Source organism: Ruditapes philippinarum, unplaced genomic scaffold (assembly GCF_026571515.1).
Source record: "Ruditapes philippinarum isolate M1 unplaced genomic scaffold, ASM2657151v2 ctg3648_1_1_1_1, whole genome shotgun sequence".
In the NCBI taxonomy this organism is placed as follows: domain Eukaryota; kingdom Metazoa; phylum Mollusca; class Bivalvia; order Venerida; family Veneridae; genus Ruditapes; species Ruditapes philippinarum.
The window spans coordinates 14,009-37,656 of NW_026855987.1; the positions used below are offsets into that span (position 1 = coordinate 14,009).

At 31.7% G+C, this 23,648-nt stretch overlaps 1 protein-coding gene across 2 annotated transcripts; it reads right to left on the reverse strand.

The window, feature by feature from the left end:
• Positions 1 to 1,778: 1,778 nt before the first annotated feature.
• On the reverse strand, positions 1,779 to 19,714 carry LOC132745046 (tumor protein p53-inducible nuclear protein 2-like). Of its 2 annotated transcripts, none has more exons than XM_060733881.1 (3): positions 19,557 to 19,714; positions 10,303 to 10,449; positions 1,779 to 8,048 (listed from the first exon to the last, which is right to left on the reverse strand). In XM_060733881.1, the coding sequence occupies exons 2-3, from the start codon at positions 10,442 to 10,444 to the stop codon at positions 7,642 to 7,644; spliced, it is 549 nt and encodes a 182-aa protein (XP_060589864.1). In that variant the 5' UTR covers positions 10,445 to 10,449; positions 19,557 to 19,714; the 3' UTR covers positions 1,779 to 7,641. The 2 variants fall into 2 exon arrangements, with proteins under 2 accessions (XP_060589864.1, XP_060589865.1); XM_060733882.1 differs by lacking the exon at positions 19,557 to 19,714 and adding an exon at positions 19,348 to 19,467.
• Between the last annotated feature and the right edge of the window lie 3,934 nt (positions 19,715 to 23,648).

Below are 23,648 nucleotides of genomic sequence, written 5' to 3' on the forward strand. Positions count from 1 at the left end.
CTAGATTGAATAAGCGGATTGAATCTAAAAAATAAACAAGAGGGCCATGATGGACGTGAAGTCGCTCACCTGTATATAGGCCACTGGGGTGATGACAATTATAACCCAAGGACTTTTATTTGAACAAACTTGGTAAACACCCTTTAGAAGATATTTCATGCTCTAGCTCTTTGGGGTTTTTAAAAGAAGATTTTTTAAGTTTTTACTAAACACATATTGGAAAAAACAATGACCCCCAGAGGCGGCGCCAATTTTGTCCGGCCAGGCTTTTATTTAAGACACTCATTAAAAGATATCTCATGCTTAGTATCTAAACTCTAGCTCTTTTAAAATATTTTTTATAAGTTTTTACTATACACATATCAGGAAAATCATTTACCTCCGGTGCGAGACCAATCTTAACCCCAGGGGTCCTTATTTGAACAAACTTGGTAGACACCCATTAGAAGATGTTTCATGCTAAATATCTTAGCTTAAGCGTGTTTTCGTCCCGCGACCCCACCGTTTTATTTCTTAAATCTCGCTCCGCGGCCCCGCAGGGTTAATTTTTTTTTTAAACTTCGGCCCGCGCCCTCGCTAATAAGCGTGTTTTCGCTGCGCGCCCCCGCCATTTGAACTTGATAATTTTCGACTTTTCGCTTGGCGGTGTCGCGGAGCGAAAACACGAATGGCACAAATCAGCCACCATAGCTAAATACTATTTAATCCAAATATCAAAGCTGTCTAGACATGAGTAGTTACAAAATTTTGCTTTTGGTTGCAATGCCAGCCATTTTTGTGTGCAAAAGACACATCTTTGCCAAGTTGTATCAACCTCAACCCAGTGTAATGAAAAAAGTGTGATACGATGTGTTGACTGTTTTTTTGTTGCTGATGTTTTTTTGATTGGGTTTCACGTCGCACCGATAGGTCATATGGTGACGATCCATCTTTACTGGTGGAGGAAGACCTCAAGTGCCCTTCCGTGCATTACTTCAGGCACGAACGGGCACCTGAGTAGAACCACCGCCGTTCGGTAAGCTAGCTGGATAGCTTCCTCATATGAAAGAATCCCAAGTCCCTGTCGGGATTCGAACCCACAGCGGTGAAGTCAACGACCTAAACCAATCGGCCACGGACTCCCCCTCGATGTGTTGATGATAAGAGTGAACCTAATAGCTCTTTCTGACACTGTGTGCCAGGTTGCACAATTTAAATGCAGCTGCTGATATAAATTTGGAAATAGTACAAGCGTATTTCAAGAATTTTATTTATATTGCAAAAATCGCTACATTTCCATATTGTAAGCTTATTGTCAGTATTGCCATACAAAATAACCATTATTATCAACCCCTTTGTCAGTGTAGTGTTTTAGCATAATGTCAGACAGCCTTTTTTGTCAGGGATTTCTCTAATTAGAAAGCAATGTTGCTTTTCTGTTGTTTTTTTTATCTGTTTTCAAAATGCAAACTTGTACCTCCATCTGATTAAAATCAGCCTCTAATTAAAGCTTTGCATTAGGATCTGACGGCCACAAATAGGTCACCTTCTCGTGACCTTTCAAACAGCCAATCAGTGGCGTGCTTTCACAATGTCACATGGGTGCTCAAGTGGAATTTTGAATCATCTCTTTATTTCTAAATCAGGAGAGTAAAACAATATTGAAACCAGATGTCGTTTGGGACAGTAACCCTTAGTAACTGCTCACTAACTGAATCTTTATGTCGGAGTTTGACGGAAAGGGCCGAGAAGAAACGATTGGAAACAAAACATTACATGGCTTTATAGAATAACAATAATTTACTGATTCTGCATAGGACTGTTTATTTTTTGTTTCACATTATGTTATATATACAGATTATATAGCATTAAATGTGAATTTTCTAACAAAAAAAGAGAAAGAATATTGTACACATGCAAACTAAATACAACACTTTAACCATTATCATAATAATATATCAACTTACGTCAAAAAACTGTATATATTAACAATATAACATTAGTCCACTCTGTAATATATTACAGTTAGCCAATAAACAAAGAACATAATTCATTATCAAATTTCATGTTATATTTTCACTGCACAACAACGGGACACATATACACATTTCATAGACCTAATTAATTACTACCTCAATCAAATAAATACTAAAAAACAATCATGATCATATTAACACGTTTCCAATGACACTATTTCAGAAGAGAAAAAAAAAAGAAACAAAAGCAACAAGAGAATGTCACCCAGATTATCTTTACCCACCTTATAAATTCTCACTTATTAAAGGGACTCCACTGAGGTTTTTTGACTTGATGGGACTGAAAAAATTTTCAGATAATTGTACCATTTGATGTAGGTTAAGACCACGAATCTTTGTGCAAAATTTCAGATCATTCGCGCACACAGTTTTTCCAGAATAATTATTCTAATTGTAAAAAACTGACCCAAACAGAAAAGCATTTAAACGCTTTTTACTCAAATTAGGCTAAGAAAAGCATAAAAATACGATTTTCAACTTATTTCAAAGTATATTTCTTAACTATCTTTGCATATAGTACTGTTTAAAGTGCCCCAGCTCATTTATGTAAGAAATTCAAATGTTATGTTTTTAGAATTTTAAACCTCAGTGGAGTCCCTTTAACTCAAATCAATTTTCAAAATTTTTGTCTTTTTATTGTTTAAATTATGACCATTTGAAATAAAGTTTAAAGTTTAAAAAAACCTATATCCGTTCAACGCTATTCTTAAAATAACTTCGTTATATTCCATAAATAACATTAATTACTTAATTAAACAACAGGTAACATTATTCTCACTTTGGTTTCAATCATTTTTAACAAAGATCTTCATCATATTGCACCCTCGCATCTGACTTAGCCAAAAAGCATTAAGCATAACAATTTTATAAAAACGTTTTTTTTTCAACAATTAACATAATAATAATATATTATAAGCTATTGCCAATATTGCCTCATTCACTCATTCAATAACATAGATATTGTATAACATTACTACTATTACATGTAATATCATTACATAAGCACTTAAAAGCAGGTGTTAACTACGCTCTTTAATGCTTTATTTTATTAAATCAAGCGCTTATAAATGTATATGTATATCCTCACGCCCCCCTCCCCCTATGCAGATTTTAAACAATGAACTCTTCCTGCTTTTAAGTTTGGAGCTACCCATTGTTCATTTAGGGATTTCAATATCAAAATTCAAATTTGAAAAAGCCAATACACAGAAACATATAAAAGCCGTTATAACTGGCAGTACAAAACAAGTTAACCAATCTACCAATAATAATAAATGTACATGTACTTAAATACTTGTATAATAGTATGCAACAATTAGTAACCATTAATACTTATTGTTAGGCATTTATCTTCAGCATATTTTATTACACACTGTTTGACACAATTATAAAGTTGGTCTTTCATTCCTGTATATAGAACTAATTATTTGGTAAATATTTCCTATAATTTTACAAGAGATAAAGATAAAATCACTCTCTCTATACTTTTACATGAGTACATGTACCTTGAATCAAATATTTATATACAAGAAACTTCGTATAACCTTTTATATAATGGATTATGCCTATGTTTGATTAAATAAATTTCTGTTAAAGCACCAAATATTGGCAATTAAACACTTCATTAACAAGTAAACAGTATGTCCATATAGTCAAGTTCAGCCTCTCATTTATAAGTAACATTTTACACTTAGGAAAAAAAATACAATTTTTAAACATTTCATACTTTGCATGGAATCATTTATTTACAGTATTTACAAACTATTTGTAATGCACTGAAAATGGCTAAGATATGACAGTTAATAACTCACTGTGCAAAACGCTATACCACATTATTTTAAAAAAAAATATCAAAGTACTTTTGTAAACACTGTGTTAAAACTAACTAGCATTGTTAATCAGGTACCAAATTAAACTCTTCTCTCTCAAGTCTCCATCAATTTATATAATAGTAATAACCCATAATTACATAACTTCCAACATTCCATATCTAAGAAGAGACACTTAATGCCCATCAAAATGTAAATGGTGAGTGCACAGGTAAAAGTCAAAATAACTTAACATTTTGTCATAAATGTGTTCAATTTTATCTTTTACTAAGTCAAAATAATCAATAATTCAAATGAACCATGGACATTTCTGTAAATGATTATTTAAATATGTGACATTTCTATGAATATCATTCGAAATGTTTCAGCAAAGTTCAATTCTTTAGAAAGAGTAGGGCAGTCTTTTTTTATAACTTAGGTAGTTTATTATATTTATTAATCAATTATTGGTCAATCACCATCAAAAAAGTCAATCTCTTGAAATATATTACTTATTCAATTCAGCTTGACATCAAAAGAAAAAAATGAGCAAAATGTCACTTTAACACATTTTATTACCAGCAGTTTAACTCAATTGTCTAAAATGTCCCTTCTGGTACACCATACAATTTAGCAAATGTACAATATTGATTGATATTCATTAACTGGTATACATGAACTGATCAATGTAAGCAATTTATAGATAGACAAAGGATTTGTACAATAATGCAATCTTAAACCAGCACAAAAACTTTGCCCACTATTAGCTTTAAATTAACCAGTTAATATACCAGGAAGATCTTCAATTGTTATGCATATACCTTAACATTCAAATTCCTTTAAAAGCTTTATGAATATAAACTTAACAAAATGTTCAAAAGCCAGGTGAAGTTTTTCCTGTAACAATAAACGTTGACAATAACAAATAATGAAGACAAATAAACTGACTTCAAATGTTCACCCTTAATTTTCACCAGAATTTTAGTTTCAAATTCATTAGGAACATTTCATAAACAATCAAATGGTGATATTTAACAATACATTGAAAAATTTCTTTATTGCGCTTTTTTAATATTTTCATGATCTGAATGCAAAATCTACATAGCCTAATTATGCAGGGCAGTCTTAATGTGACAACAAATGCATGTATAGTACTTAGTTACTATGTACATGCATACAAAATGCTCAAGTTCTATATAATTATGTACAGAATAACAAATTTGCTAGCTTAGTGCAGTAATGGGTTAGCTGTTTATAAATTTTAACAGGAGTTAATGCATTAATGCAGTAAGGTGATGATATCATTTAACTAACAAATGCCTGTGGTAGTACAAATTAGCATATAGGGTGATGAATTTTATATGATATATATAATGATACATTCTCAGTAATATTTTTTTTACTTTTAAGAGAAGCATTGACAATACAACACCTAAAACCTGAGATTGTGTCAATCTTTTTAACAATGCAAAAATATATATATAATTTCCTGTCAAAATAAGCTGAGTACATGTATATATTATTGTGTTCTGACTTTATTCAACTTAGTCACTTATAAACATTTAATAATTGTTCATCATTTTCTTGATGGCAATAGAAATTACACATGTGACAAGTGCATACCAAGATCAGCTGGGACCTTGTTGCTGTTTGGTCATGGTTTGCACTGTTTGCTTTCAAGTTAGAACTGATTTTGAAAATTTCCCCTAAAATGATCAATGGTTTTGTCCAAATTGAAAGATGGGTAATTAAGTCCATTTAAGCTTCTATAATGAAGCATGATAGGGATGTTGGTCAATTAAAACATAAGGTATCAATATTCGAATGAAGCACCTTTAAGCAGACAAAATCCGGCAGGCAGTTGGATTTAATAATCTTCCAAAATATACTGGACTAGTAAATCAGAAGGCAGTATTTATATGATCTTAATAAAGGAAAAGAGATCTAAAATGGCAATTGAATGATGTCAAAATATATCTGTACAGAATTTATTCACCTGAGAAATATGCTAATTAAAAAAATAACATTTCCCTTACTTAAAACATGCACAGAATTTACCTTACTTTTACGCAACAATTTAATAAAGTTTTCCAGTGTTCTCTTAAGATTATAATGTTATTTTGTTGGACTGTGTTTGATTAAAGAATTATTCAATTCTATTTAAAATCAATTTTTCCTGAGAAAATCAAACTACTCATTGTAAAAATTTAATCAAGCGGGGCAGTTAAGAATAATGTTCTCCATATCTTGACCACAGAAATTTGTATTTGACAAAAATAGTAACATATTCATACATCGACAGACATATCATGAATCATGATTATTAATTACTGGATGTTATTTTATAATTATCTCATAATCTTCTCTAATAATTGAGTATTTAATTAGCAACCATACAACATTTTTACTTGCATTAAAAACCATACTTATTTCCTACAAGTACAAAAATGTACTTAAATTATACTAAGTCCTCATAATTAGTCTAAGTCCTCACATTATAAGCCTATGTCCTCATAATGATAACTAAATATAAACACCCTAACACATCAAATGAATGGATCATTGTAACTTATAGTAATATTTGATTTGTAAAATGTAAAAAAGTATCATTTGATTGCTTAAAAAAAATTGATTAAAAGAAAAGCTGCAGGAGGAAATAAGTATGGCTAGGATTAATCAAATTATATAATAAATGCTGGTAAATGATATATATATAAATTACAATATATTATGTAAATATACTATGGCACCATGGTTAATTTAAGAGTGTGTTAGTCTGGAATTGCTATACTCACAATTTACATGTACAGATTTATAGTCAGTTTCATTTTTTATGTCATGGTCTGTTTCATTTTTTTTATCTAACAGTCAGTTTCATTTTTCTATGTCACAGTTAATTATCTAATAGCTGATAACACATGTATCTGTCTATAGATGCTAATTGATTAAAAAGAGTATCAGTTAAACACTGATTGGATCCAAGTGTCTCTTTGACAAATGTTAAAATTATGACCTTTAAACTAAGTAGAGCTTCAATGACCTTGACCCAATTTCCCAAAGCTTACTATCTCATTTAAGCTGTTTGATTTTTAACTCCCTAATATATAGATGCTATGATTTAAGAAGAATATATTAAATTTTATCACTTAAACACTGATGGCAATTCCTAGTGTCACTTTGACAAATGTTAAAATTATGACCTTGACCCAATTTGCCAATGATTACAATGTCATTCAAATCAACTCTTAAATTTTAAAGTCCCTGTGTAACTTTTCAGTAAACCAAAGGTAGTGGAGCGTTCATTAGGATACAATTGGATAATCAATAGATGGTCATAGTTAACCAACAAAAATTTTAATACATGAAGTATCAGAAGTAAGTGAATTTATTCAGAAATTTACAAGGGAAAAAAATGTTTCCTGTGGAAGTAACAACATGTGAATAATTCAGCAATAATGATAAAGAATAAATATCAGAAGAAAAAAACTATCAACAGATCTATGGTTACTTTTTTTGTAAGACTGTTGTAAACAGAAACAGTCTTTTTTGTTTTGATTTTTTTTTACAGTTTTAAATTTTATACATTTTTTTTGTAAATTTTCTTTGAATTCAGAAAATTATGTGACGAACATGTAAGATCATTAACAATTAAGATAAAAAGAATTACAACAAATCTTAAAAGTCAATACTTAAAGAGGGAAAAAATACTCCTTAAATCTTTTTGAATATTAAAAGTCTATGCTATTTGAAAACAATATCAATCTTTGTGTATTATGTGGCAGAAATTTGATAACCTAGCATATAAATGTACACGTTTATTACTGCTTCCTCTGTGGAATACGTCCGTTCATCTGGCCTGATGGGTTCTTGACTCGGTTTTTGCGGGTCACGTGCTTATCACAACTGGCAACTTTGTTGCTTCGGTCAAGATTTCTCTTGTTATTGCGTTTCGTTGAGAGTTTCTGCTGCACCTTTTGAGCATGCTTTACCTGAGAGACTTGAGCTAAAAGCTCAGCCCGAGCCGACACTGCACGCATGCGTTTTGGTGAAGGTCGGTTCATGGCTTGAGATCTTTTTGATTTTGTGACAAGTTCATTAGAAGACTCGTCTGAAGCGTTGCTTTCCTCTCCTGCACTGCCAGATCGTTTATACACAGACATGCTTGGATGTTCAATCAACAGATTTTCTAGGTCAGAGATTCCGACTTCCGGAGCTTGGCCGTTTCCTGCAGTAAAACATGAAGGAGGCGTTAGAATCCAGGCCTCGTTTGAGCGCCCATGACGAGTACGAACAAATAAATGACGAGAATGTGAAACGGGACTCAATGAGTTTGGGGTAGATAACTTGGAAGGACTAGAAGATTCACTCTTGCAAGGACTTATATTATTTGATGAGTCACTCATTGAGCTAGCGGAGTCAGTGGAGTCACCAGGGTAACAGTTGCCAGAGTAACAGGTCACATGGCTTCGGTGACTGGCTGGCTGGTTACCAAAGCAACAGTCTGTAAGAGAATAATGACTACTTTAGTCACTCTCCCTCCATAAAAATTAGAATATTTCAAACTAAATAGTTTGAAAAAAAGTACAAAATAGGAAATCTATTATCCAGAATGATAAAATATTTTAAAGAATTTATTATATTCTAGAAATTTGAAAAAAGAAAATTTCAAAATTCATATTATTAAAAACAAAATTAAAGCAAAATACAATTTTTTGGTTACACATTTCCACAGAACATTAAGAAAGACATGCATAAATAAATTTTGTTTTTCAGACAACAAATATTTTGTTTGAGAATTAAAAAAAAAAAGAGTATGATATTTACAATATAAACATGTATACAAGTACTACTACAAGGTGGAGTTTAAGAGGACTGACTACCGTTACCATAGTGACTACCTTGACCTCTACTACCCAGTGCCTGAAAATTATATTCTTAACATGCACCTAAGCTAAAACACAAAAGATCAATATGCTATGGTTTAAACTATATTTTTTGTCCATTACGGGGTCAAATTCAGTATTTTAACTTAAGACAATTATTCAATATCTTTACCAGATAACAGTACTATTGAACTGACAATAGTTACACTGTTTTTAAATGTCGGTTTCTTAAATGTGCTGAAAGTTATGGAACATTTCGTCAACTTAGTGCAGTAACAGGTTAAGTCCTATTGAATTATATAAGGAGTTAACCTGTTATTGCACTAAGGTGAGGATTTGTTGGGTCTTGTAACCCTTACCAGTGCTGGAACCTAAGAATGTACATGTAGTTGGTCTGCCATCTGAGTACAGAGCCATATTGGCCTGCACTGCACATTCAGCAATCTGACAAGACTCTTTATACTGCTGGTTTCAAATTTTCATCTTGATTGAAATCCCCAAAGTTGTAAATGGGAAGTTCCGAAAATGGGAGCTGGACAAGTCCATTTCAGAAATTCAGCAGGTTTAAAGGGTTTAAGCCAATCAAGGATTGCTGGTGATATGAAGCCCTAAAACAGCATGCCTCCAGATGAACCAAAATATTTTTAAAAGGTCAATATTGAAAAAACTGAGATTTTTAAAATGTAAAAAATATTCGCAATGAATATACTTGTTGTAAATGCAATTAAAGACTGATTTTGCAGTATATGATTCACCATATTTCTATTGTGTGACTAATGCAGTGAAGTTTTTATTTTACATGTTCTGACCTTTTTTGGAAGATTTTAAGGCAGCAGTTTACAATTTGTAAATTACTTTGTTTGTTCACTTGACAAAATTTTACTTTTTGTTACATTTAAACAAATTTCATGAAAAAAGCATGAATCTGGAGGCATGCTGCTTTAATATGTATTATAGTCAAATTGACAAATTCAGATCAACACTTAATAACAAGCATAAACTTTATAATTACCCTTTTTCAAAACTATAGATCTCACCATTTAACATTTTTAGGGAAATTTAAATATTATGTACTAACTGAATAGTGAACAGTGCAAACAGGCATAGATGGCATATCTTGATCTGACCTGGTCACATTGCCACCAGCAGTCTAAGGGTTACAATCAATTTCTTTTCAGAATTGTATGTTGGCATATCATAGTCAAATTGTAACATTATAGGGTACTCACAGTGATAAAAATTTGCCCTTAGTATTGATCTTCAAATATACCTGATGGTGGCATTTTACCAGTGCATACCTGAAGATCATAGTAGGGCACATGCAACTGCAGCTGTATGATTATGGTCTACACTGTTAGCTATTCAGTCAGCCAATTTTAGTTTTTTTAATTTTCCCTAAAATAATGAATGGATTGGTCCAGATTGAAAGATGGACAAGTCCAATTATTTGGTATTTAGCATGGTTAGAGGTACTACAATGACCTTGCATTTGGTTTCAAGTACATAAAGTAAGTACAAAATAAATATCATGCACATATCTACATGGTGTAAGTCACTAAGTGTAACAGCATGATGCAGGTTAAAGGTCAAACGTACCTTTATGCTCGACTACGACCCAATCTTTGTCACTGGAAGCTTCTGTCTCCATGGCAACCGGCTTGGCTGGTTCAGATGGCTGTTCATGTTGTTGTGGCTCAGTGGTGGATGAACCGAACAGATAACTGGCCCAGCTCAACATCTTTCCTGAAATTACATAAATAAGCAAAAATGTAATTTAAGTACCAAATTTATATAATTACATGTATTTTAAGTTGGTGTTGATCTGTCCTGATGCAAAAACCCATGCTGTTTAATTATGATACATTTATAAAGCCACTTTCTTTATTAAAGTGACTAAATGAGTATTTCTGACAGCCCATACATACAGCATTATACTAAGGGCGAGTTATTAAATAAGTTCAGGGGCTTGATTAAATACATGAAAACAGGTGCAATAGTGCTATCATTGCATAAAATCAATACCGGTATCTCTAAGTCTGAATCCTAATTCCTTGTTTCATTATTTGTTTTTCAAATAAACTAAAAAATTCTTTCAACAGTCTTTAAATGTTCACCTGCCGGGTATGCAAATTTCATACAAAATTATCTTTTTTGACATTCATTAATACCTATATAGTACTTTCAATCAATATTTACACAAATAAGTCTACTTTTTGTGAAAATCATGCACATACGATGGCAAACTTTTCATTAGTATCAAAAATAAATAAACTTACACGACTTTCCTGATCACAAAGTTTCACTAATTGTGCATAAAGAATTAGACATATAGATTGTGGGTTATAATATATAACATACATATCATATTATAGCTGACCCATAGATCACTAAATACTGTAACAAATTGGTCAGAGATAAGCAGTGGCTATCTGAGGCCAGTGGCCGGAGTAAATAACATTTATACCATGGGGGTCATTTCAGATCATTCAATCAGTGGCCAAACAGTGGCTGGAGAAAATAACATTTATATATAGTCCTTGGGGGTCATTTCAGGTCATTTGTTTATATTATGTAAAAGACTTAAATATTCACCTTACTTGACCTAATGATCATAATGTGAACCATACAAACACCTTTATATAATCACTTATTCAAATACTGTGTTGACATCATGTGTTAATGCTATTTATAATCTAATAATATACTTTAGTGTTTGAAATTATTCTTTGTCCAATTATATATAATAGCTAGGATTGAAGTACAATGTATTTCAAATAGATAATGTAACACATTTTCTTGAATTGTGCTGCAGATTTTAAGTAAAAAGACTGTCTATAACAATAATTTAAAACAGTAAGCTGGTTAATATTTATAAGTAGATATTTACAAAATTAAATTGGTTGCACCTGACCAATTTAATTTTGTAAATACGTACCAATAAACTTTAGCCTACCTTACATAAATTTGTGTAACTATTTTAGAAATATTTCTTGCAATATTAAACTGACAATGTAAAATCTTTAAATAATTATATAACCCTTAAACTTGAATTATTCTATTCTTCACAACCGTATTGATCATTGTAAATTTACAATTAAAAAAAAAAAAGCACAGCTAATTTGTGCCATCTGATCATGGTTTGCACTGTTTGCTATTCAGCCAGGATTTCTTAAAATTTAAATCCTTGATTGTTTTGTCAAGATTGTAAATGGGCAATTATGATATACTGAAAAGTCAATTTATGATAATACTGAAGTGCAGTAAGAGTTAATTAACTTTGCTTTCTAATTGTTTAAGATCATAATTTATGTACCATTTACTCTATAATAAATGCCCTACCTGTTAATAAACACAATCCCCTCACCTTTTTTTAACATTAAAGGAGTTACCAAGACATTATAGCGGTTTATAACACAAAATACAAATTTTAGCACATTAAAAAATTTTGATGTTCCAGTAGGTATAATCTGATGGGGGAAAAAAGCAAACAAGATTTTTTTTTTTACTTTTTCTTTTACAATTTTTCTTCCTTCTTTAACTATCACCCCCACCCTCCCTCTTAATGTTGAAGGTGCAACTCATTTATTGGAGAATACATGGTAGATTAAAACAATGATAATATATTATTTCTTTTTTTTTTCCATCTTATTCATCTTTAACATGTACATATAACAATTGTTTAATTGTTCAACAAGATGAATTTAGGTCCTCTAATAATTAGCCAGGTCTAATTTGTTCAATTTATGACTAATTAACTTAAGCTTGCTTTACAAAATCATTTACCATATACTTAACACATTTTTACAAAATCATTTACCATACAATTAACACAGAGCGATTTGACTGAAAACAGAAATCCTGAAGGCATTATTTTTTCTTTTCCCTGCCAACTCTCATAATTTATCTACTTTATACTCCATGGCTAAATTGATCAAATTAACCATGGCTCTCTTAAATATACTGGCATTATACTGAATTAACCCAAAAATCCATGATCGCCAGTTAATTGTCCTATCTCAATTCAATCTTAAAATTATGCATGCATATTTTTGACTGAATTAATTAAGCCATGATCAGACTGTGTGGATCATGCCAGCTGATCTTGGCCTATTGAGTTTGATTGTATGGGCAAGAATCAGTGGCTTGTTCACACTGTTAATATCATTAATTAATGCTTTGAACATAATTACATGTAATAGTTCATTATACTTAATGGTAATAATAATATTAATTAAAAAAACATCTTTATGCCTTTGAAGTAAAATTTGATGTTTTTTATATAATTTCTAAACTTACTTGTAAAAAGGATGGTCAATTTAAAAATACCATGAAAAACAAAATTTAAAATTTATGATATTTACAAGACTTTATAAGCTAATGATCACTATCTAAATACATTACTAAAGGAAATAATGATAATTATAAGCAAAGAATTCTTTCAAAACTAACAGCAGAATAATTATGTAATTGACAAAGTTAAAATAACAGATTCAATAGTAAGCAATAACATAGAAATCTAACAATAAATCTAACAATTATATAATTGCACAACTTATACATAGTTATTCAACAATTTGCAAGTATATATATATAGACATAACGAATTCTCTTATCTAAACAAACAATTGAAATATGTATAATTTCTTACCACTTGAGTCAAATTTTATCATTTCCAACTTAAACTATAAATCTTAAAACAAATTAAACCTACTTAAAAGTTGTAGAATGTTTCCTGATTCGAAGATATTAAATAATGAAATATAATAGCTATAAAATTATCCTTATATAATAGAATAAATATGATGGACACAATGTAAACAACAACAAAAATATTGATTTTCTCACATTATAAACAGTTGCCATAGAAATATTGGATATTGGAAAACAATATCAGGGCCCCTAATTCAATGCACAAAGGAGTATAAAGGAGTTTAAGGGGACACAAAGGGGACATTCCGACAAACTGATAACATCTGTCTGTACATGTGTTTATAACATGATACCACCTGTCAATGATAATATTTTTTTGTCAACCTAAATTTTAACTATTATACATGTACATGTAGGTATGCCTTAATTAGATATTTTACCAAGATATTTGTGCAAAAAGTAATTTGGTTTGTAAATTAACCATTTTATATACAAATTAAGAGGTAATAATTGCATCTTTAGCAAAAATCTGATGTATATGAAATAATGATATCATAAATATGATGATAATTGTATATCAATAAATTAATAAGAAAATTGTGTATAACAATAAATTTTTCCTTATTACCTTAAAACTTATCATAAATTATACATAATTTAGGAAAAGTCTTATTAACTTAAAGGAATTTAAATCTTAAAGGGTCAACATTATTTTGACAGAACTTGTGATTATGTAGTACAAATGAGGGTGTACTCCACGATAGGTAATTTTTAGCTATGGGATAGAAGGGGGAGGGACTGTGCTTTTAGTCAATTATAAAATTCCAGTACAAATAATCAAGTATGTATAAATTAAGTACACATAAAGCTATAAACATAGTCTGATACAGAGCCTCTCACACCAGTCCTGTAAGTATCACTTGTATGTAATATTATATACATGTCTACATGTATATTATAAACAAAGCAGTCATGTGAATTTAGTCTTTTTAGTATTGAGTGATCTAAAGAAAAAAGTTGATAACTTTCTGTAACAAGAGCTATAGGTAGTACAGTGTGCTTGCTTGATAGTAAAACAAGAGGCCATGACAATGTTGAATTTTCTATGTTCAAAAAAGGGCCAATAATACTGACCAAATCAAAGTTAAGAGTTATGGGCCTTGGAATACAGTGACCTCTCCTATTATGCACTCATAAGAGTGTATATGAAATATCAACCCATTCCCTTCAGAATTTTTTAAGATACCAACTGGCACCTAAAAACTTAATTAAAGTCAGTGATACCAACATCATGAGTTCTGTGTGAGCTCTTTAATCTTTGCATAGATTAGTCAAGCTAATAATAGCATAGCAAAGTTAATTAAATAATAATAAACAGGGTTTTTACAATTTTACTAACTTATTTCAATATCAACAACACAAGACTTTAACCTTTAAATCAAAATAATAACCATTTAAAAATATGAACCATTATTACTGTATAATTCAAAAGAAATTAATTCTCTTAAATCATTATTTACTTACTTCACTGATTTGTTTATATAATAAAGAGCAGAGCCCTTATAAATACAATTTTATATAACATCTAAATATCAAAGCATTAATTTGTTTTGAATGTGCAATTATACCACTTTATCTAATCTGTTTACCTGCAGTAATCTGTATTAATTTCCTTCTTAATGAGAATATAATCTCTTAACAAAATGGTAATATGTAAAATTGTTAACTTAAACTTGACTGGGCATTCAAATTGCACAATATTAAGTAAGTGACAGGTTTTTTTATTACCCAGCCTGTACGAAAAAGTCTGGGCAGAATGCAGACAGAATCTGTACAGACTTTATTTAGAAAACTCTGTACAGAGTCTGTACAGAAAAAAATCTGGTCAAATGAAACAAAGTTGAACCAGAATTCTATTAATAGATTTTAGCAATAAGGATAAAGAACGAAATCTGTACAGATTTTTTCTGAAATATTTAAATTAAGCCGATTATTTTCTGGGCAGAAAAAAATCTGGGCAGAAAAAAAAAATCTGGGCAGAAAAAAAATCTGGGCAGAAAAAAATCTGGGCTTCTTCATATTCTGTACAGAATTAACCCTGTCCATAGGAAATATCTGAAAGGGAATTCTGCACAGAAAAATTCTGTACAGAAAATATTCTGTACAGATTTTCGTTTTTTTGGCTAAAAACAAAATCAATTTTCCTTTTGAACATTTCTTATTTATTAATTTCAATTAACAATTTTTATTCATTTCTTTCCTGGAGTAGTCTATCCAATGAGTAATAGCCTTGTTGAGGGCGCTGTCATCAGGAATTGGCTTGTCTCTGTCTTTGCACCACACACACATCCTGACATAATCTAGAGTAAAAAAAAAGGAATTTGAATTATGTTCATTCTATTATTAAATGATATGCAAAATTTGTAAAATATTTCAATGTATATATAAAACAGTTAAAATTGTATACCTATATACCTTAAGTTTTTTTGCACCAAGTAACATCAAAGTCACTGACTAATAAAACTGTTTACATATATCATCCCTGACCAAAGCTTGTGTTACAAATCTACACAGTTATGTAATTTGCAACATAACTTAAAATAGGAGAGATTTACAAGTGGCCAATATTCTAAAAATAGAATTGCTGATAAGCACTGACCATAGCAACAGTTGCTGGTCATAAATTCTACACAATTTCTGGGAGCTTTCAATTGATTAATTTAAACTAAATGAATTGAATTATAGAATAGCAAAACCAAAAGCTAAACTAGTTATTGCATAATAGAGCAAGAAATTAAAAAAAAAAGATCTTGAGCTATATCCTGATCAAAAAGCAATTTATGAACTAATAATTTCACTGGCCCAGCTTTGACCTCAGTGCATTAATATTATACTCATTAGACCATAGTGGTCTGTCTCAAATCAGAGTAAATTTAACTAATATAGATAATTCATAGACTATTAAAAGATGTATAAATAATTTCTTTTATCTATAGTGGAAGGTATAACCAAATAATTTAAAGAAAAATTCAAAGAAAACATTGCAAAATCTTACCTCTGGTTTTGATTATAATTCCATAATAATTCCTCTTTGGCCCCTAAATTTGAGAATTTCAAGTCTCTACATGATTGCTCTTCACAACAACTAACTTGTTTACTTATCATTAGAAAAATAAACTAAACAAAACATATTCATCTTTGCTAATGTTTTAATCTTTGCCATTTTATGTGAAGACACTTTGTGAAATAAAACCTCGTGTGGCAGTCTGAGAGATTTGAATTGACCAACAGGGGTTACATGGGGGTTACACCTGATATTACAGAATATCTATCTACTACTCTGAGATTAACTCAGAGTGAACTTCTGGCTAGAAAAGTAAATTCTGTCTCAAGATTTATCTAAGTGTTAAAATTCTGTGTGTCTATGTAAATTCTGCCTCAATTTTTTTTCAAAGTATTGAAATTCTGTCTTGTAAAAATAACTAAGAGCAAAATATCTGTGTGAAAATTTTTCTGTACAGAAAAATTTTTGATTCTGTTTTATTCTGCACAGAAAATCACCTATTTCTTAGGCAGATTCTGTGTCCAATTCTGTGTCGGTGTCAACTCTGTACAGAAAAATGAAAATCTGCCTCTATAACAACCAGAGTTGGTACAGAGTCTGTACAGAATTGGCTCAGAATTTTCGTACAGGTGGTATCCTCTAGTGTAAACAACATGATGTAACACCCTGATGATTTCAATTGGTCTATAAACCCAATAATTTTCAAATGTTGTGCAACATTATACACCCTTAGGAACAACTAGAAAAGTTCGAAACAAACAGAAGTCCTTAAGGCCAAAGGTCAGGACTGTGTTAATTGCAGGGTAAAAAGTTTTCACAATGTTGTTAAATTGTCATGAAATACTTAAAATAGCATACATAAATTTAAATGCCCTTAAGATAGCTGTCAGTTATTCTATTTAAGCTGATGTAACAATTCTATATTTAGAAATGACATCATATTACAGGTATATTATATTCAATAGGGCATAAACTGTTTATGAACATAATTCAAGTATGCGTACACCTGAATCAAACATAATTTAATTTTATTTTTGAATGCAAACTATGGTTTGAAAAGTGGGATATTATTCTTTACAAGTAATAAGAATTAATCAGTGGCACCTCATAAGTGACATCACACTATGGAATGTATGTCATTTAATTTTAGAATCAATTTAAAAGTGAAAAATAATGGCTAGCCAGAGTGTTGTCTTGCCTCAGGCAGAAGATTCAAATGCTAGAAATTTTATCTCAGTCTTGAATTATTTCCTAAATGTTCACAATATGAAAAGATGATTTACATAACACACCAAAAAGGGTATAATTTATATGTAAAAAACTGTCATTTTTTTTGCTGTGGGCAGAAAACGTTATATTTTTTATGTGTTTTACAATAACACATATTTTGAATTAGTAGCCTTTTTTCTTTATAAATCATAATTAACATTAATTCTAACCAGTCTCCACTTTAAAGAAACTCTAATGAGGGTTTCGACATGACCTGATACTCTTTTTTTTCTTCAGAAATCATACTGTAACTGTAATTGATATCAGAATACAAATAAATGAAGAGTTAAATTCTACACCAGACATTATATACTATAATACTACCTCCTTTTATTCATCAGAATTTATGTTAATTTTTTGGTAATTTTATTCAAAATATTTCTGATTCAGTGTATGGGTTGTTTATAATTTTGTTTGTTTTTTATTGGGTTTTATAACACTGACACAATATGAGTCAAATGGCGATGTTCTAGCTTTACTGGTAGAGGATTTAGACCTCAGGTGCCTCCAGATTCACGCTAATGTTCATGAAAATTTTGAAAATGTATAAATTTGAATGTTTAATATTGTGAAATAACCAAAAGGCAGAAATTTACACATAAGCATTGATGGCACTTACCTGTACAACCCACATAAATTACCAAAATAGTTGTCAAGGCATGCAGCTTTAAGATTGTCCTTAAAAAATTTTAAATACGTTGTTATTCCTCACATGATTTATTTTCTGTATAGAAAGACTTCTGTGACATCAACAGGTAACAGTCTGTTATGTCACAAAATTACTTTTTGGCCTGCTGTCATGCTAACATTACCGGGTGATATTACTGATGTCCTTCCAGTATATTGATATGCTGGATATAATAAAATAAAAAATCTAATATCCAATTGTAAGTGTTACAACAAAATGTTCGCCTTTAATAAGATAATGTCAACCCTGTTAACAGTTACGCTTAGGTTGACATCAATTGTCTATGATAAATATCATGTTGTTCTATCTTCCACAGTGGGTGTTTCTAACTATTACTATTAAGCCTCGGGTTCAAACCGAGTTTAGCGCATCCTGGAAGATAAACAATATTACCACATTGGATCATTGAGGGTTGCTGTCCCCACTCCTGCAACTGCTTTTGTAAAGGTTTTCATGTTCTTGGGTCTTCTTGACTAGATTCTATCCAAGCCTAAGACTCAATTGGTTACATTCATGATTCCGGATGGAGGACATTCTTCAAAATGTACGTTCAAACCATTCTTTATACCTTTTATAAGTTTTTCAATAATGATAAACCAATACAAGTGTTTGCATAGCAACTGTACTGTAATTCATCCGTAAATGAGATCAAAAAGCTTCAATTTCAAGTGACCTACCCCAGTTACATTATTGACTTGTGAATTTGTTTGACTTTCATGACAGGAAGGAGGGTTTTAAGGCTACTGGTGTCTTTCTGTACACAACAATGACTTAGTTGAATCTTTACAGGTTGCAACAGTTTTATTTAATGAACTTTGCCAGTCATCTTTTAGGAAATCGAGGTCGATATTTTTCTTGCTTATTGAACGGCTAAAAATAGCACAAAACTGACAGGAAACACACCCAACATAAATGATGCACCCAAAAACCATTATTTTGAATGAAATTCTGCATAAAAATTATAATATACCAAAGTTTATATATCAAATGAAATGACTGCAAATGCAATCACAGTAAATCTGGCTATTTTTCGCACACTAAGTGTTTTTTTGCGAGTGACGTTTCCCCGTTGTCAAGCTGGTTGAAGGTCAATACGTAACGCAAAATAATCAGCTGTTGAGCACAAACTTTGCATCAAAAATTTAGCATTTTAAACGAAAAAATAAGTTATGAACTTACTGTTATGTAGATTCTGCAATGTCCTACAATCGTTCTATAGTAAAACTTTGTCCTTTTTCGCAATAATTATGCAGATATTAACAAATTTTCTTGAACGCTTTTCTTCCCCGATCTGTCAGATTTCAGGCAAACAAGGTCGCAAACTTGATTCGCTACTGTTGTGTTTATGTTTGCTACGAACGTTTTCATTGGACAAACTTTGTTTTCGTTACTAAAAATAGTAACGTTTAATATTCATGAGCCTTCTTTGTTCTATTTTTGGCAGTAAGCATGCGTGTACAATGTTTACATCATGTGAACGCCACGATCGCACTGGAAGAGGCTCCGGTGGGGATACAGGTAGTTTTTTTTTCGATTTAAATATGTAGGTCGTATTTAATCACGTTCGAAATTTTAGAAGAGTTGTGCGCAGTAGGCAAAGCGGCGCAGGCTTCAATCTTCATCAGATGCGGTTAGTTTAACATGTATATTCCCATTCGATAAGTAATGTATACTGTTATATATTAGGCAGACTATGTACATTATTATTATATATCTATAGAACCACGAATTTATTTAATTAAGATTCGTGATAGAACTAAACGTACCAACTTCATTAATACTTCCTTATTAAACCCGCCCATTCCACTATTTTAAAGTACACGTTAAGTACGTTTCGTAATTGATTCGATGCGGACATAGGCCTATGTACATGTAGTTTATAAATACTTAATGAGGGTCCATCCGTCCTTTCAGGCACTAAATCCAGCTTTCAATGTCGAGTACGGACTCCGGACATGTCACCATGGAGTCATGCCCTTTTAAAAGAGTTTCTTTTGAAACACAAAGTGGTGATAATTTACCTCCATCAGGGTCTTTCAAATACGTACTTCTATTTGAAAGACCCTGCCTCCATGCAAATTCCACGGACTATTAGCCAAAGATATGAATTTTGAGCCAAAAGAAGGTCTCTGTACGGCGGTCAATGAGAACCTATATAAATGTACAGTAACCTGAGGCAATATGAAGGGTAGTCCTGAAAAGTGCTGTTGGTGCCAGCAAAAGGCCTGCAATTCAAGCCGTCTATCGTGCTAGGGGCGCACGCACCCTAGCACACATCCTTGTCGACTCAGAGCCTACTTTGTATAGGCTTTTGTCAGGGTACCGGCAGCTAACTTCATGCAAGCTAATTTTAAGTCTTATACGTAACCCCGAGCTGTAGAAAACATACGAACTTGCCGTCTTACAAAAATCATTTGATACAGTGGACCATTCAATCCTTTTAATGAATTTAGAAGCCTGATGTTTTACAATGGTTTAGGTCATATACCTGCCTGATAGGCAACAACTTGTTGATGTATCTGGTACTTTCTCCACACTTGAAAGGATTACTTGTGCATGGTGTTCCCTAAGGGTCTATCTTGGGACCATTATTATTTCTAATTTATGTAGGCCTAATTAAATGATATGCAGGCTGTTGTTAAAAATAAACTTCTTCTTTATGCAGATGATTCTGCTATTCTTGTTGCAGGTAAAAATAGGTCACCTATTGAAAAAGAAGTGACAGATGAACTACATTCTGTCAGTCAATGGTTAATTGAAAATAAACTTCCCTTCACTTAGGCAAAACAGAGACAATATTATTTGGTTCTAAACATAAGTTAAAAACAGGTTAATCTCTTCATGTCAGTTGTAAAGGGACTGATATACAGTCAACTTCTAATGTCAAATATCTAGGTGCAACACTTGATCAGTCTCTCTCTAGTGAAGCAATGACAAGTTCTATTATTAAAAAGGCCAATGCAAGGTTAAAGTTTATTATAGAAAACGTGATTTTGTCAATTTTCACACTAAAAAACTTCTTGTTATGGCCCTCATCCAATGTCATTTTGTTTCTGGTTTCCCGGGGTTACTAAATACTGGAAGGATAAACTCCAGTAAAATAGAGAAATACAGAATCCCTAAAGAAAGCCAAGCACGACAAAATTGAAAATGTTGCAGGCTCGGTTTGATTGAGCCTGTTCATGGACGGTAATGGAAAGTGCAAGTTACCGTCCACGCCCCCTAGCACCGGCTTAAGCAGAATTCAACATTTAACACGAACTGGTACAATTTTGAATTTTGAAACATCCGCAGATGTGTTCATATGACAGTTATCATGGAACCTTACGTATGACACGTAAGTGCCATTCCATGATAAGCGGCATATGGTCCCAAAGTAAAAAAATACGTGTGCCCTAAACGAGAAAACAATGGGCGGAACTAAATAAAATGGAATTTTGAAAGGGGATCTGAGGTTATGAAGCCTGCATATCACAAGTCACACCAAGTCAATCCAAGTCACACAAAATAAATTAATAAGATTTGTTCTAAATCTTGGTTATAGGTCACATATTGATAATGAACACTTTAAATTTTAAATTGGCTGCCTGTCCAGAAAAGAGTCAATCAAATTATCCTCTGTAACGTTTTAAAAATAAAACATGGACTTGCCCCTGAATATATGGGAGAAAACTTTATTCCATTAGATTCTGTTCATACCTACAGGACCAGGTCAAGTGAAAATGGGTGTTATATGCTACCTAAGGTCAAAGGTTTCGGATCAAAGTCTTTTGCTTACACTCGATGTGTATTGTGGAATAAACTACCCTCTTCTATTTGGATGGAATCAAAATTGTACATTTTTAAATTATCTGTTAAAAACATTTACTTAATGGGTAATTATCTCTCTTAATGGTGTCTATCCTCTAGTCTTAATATTTATTATTTTAATTTATTTATTTTAATTTGAACATTTATATGTATACTATTGTTTTTCTTCAATTAAAACTGTGATAAGTTATTTTCATGCCTCTCTTTGTCAAAACCATCAGTATCTAAGGACCACAATAGAAATAAGAGATTAAGTTCTCTTTCTTGTGTTATCCTTGGTATGATGTTTTATCTATCTATCTATCTATCTATCTATCCATCCATCCATCCATAGACGTAGCATTGAATCTTAAATCATCTGCCGATGCACTGTGTCTTCTCAACGACGCACACGTACCGAGGGGATGCGGACATGTCAGTAATTGCACTATATAGTCATGCCGTATAAATTACCTCCGGAGTCAAAGAGGAAATTAAATAGGTCACTGTATGGGACGTACACTGATAGTGATACTTTGCCAATTAAATGTTTTCATAAATTTATTCAGATCGCCCCTAATCCAAATTTACACAACCTGTTTGGATGGTGCTCACGAATGAGACTTTAATTTTGACATGGATAACATCTTCCCGACCCTTATAATTTACGGTATAAACATGTGACAGGCTAGGCACGGGCCGATGTGCACATACTTTTTCGGCAGGGGATGCTGAAGTTTAAAACAACCGGATTACCTCCTCCCCCAGGGCGTCCTGTCGTGCAGGAAAATTGGAATCTGCTTATTATAAATGGTGCATTTTAGGTGCAAATATAAAGTATACATTTTTATAAAATTTCATGTTTATTAGGGTCTTTACTTAAATATCTGGATTTATAAGAACATGCAAGCTAAGGGTTTAATTATAGTTGATCTGTGGGAAATAAATACTACATGTATATATCAAATGGATGTTTCTGGCATTTTCTCGTACACACAAAAAAACCTAGAAAATTAGAAGAAAAAAAATTCCTTCAAAATATCTTTCCTTTAAAATAAATAGAAATATTTCGTATTATACATAAAAACAATCGTAGTCTAGGGTCACGCTTGCCTAATATCAACTCAGTGTTTTTTTTCTTGAGAATGTTTAAATGTCCAAACTTGCCTGGTCGAGGAGAACAGGCTGTCTTTGCAGGCAGATTTGTTTTTAGGCTGCCGCTCAGAAAGTGGCTAACATTGTGACAGAAAATAAAGATCACGCAAGCGTGGTATCAATCAGTCTCATATACAGTATTATTATAAAATGGCCACACTTATGTTTGTATTCAATAGCATTTACACAACACTGTCAAGTTTGTTATTTAGGGGATAGTTAAGTTGTTTGGCTAATGAAGTTCTGCAGACATACAAATAAAATGAGCGAACCTGCAGAGATGTGAAATTTCTTGGTGTGGGTGAATTAAACAGATCGGCTGGATGA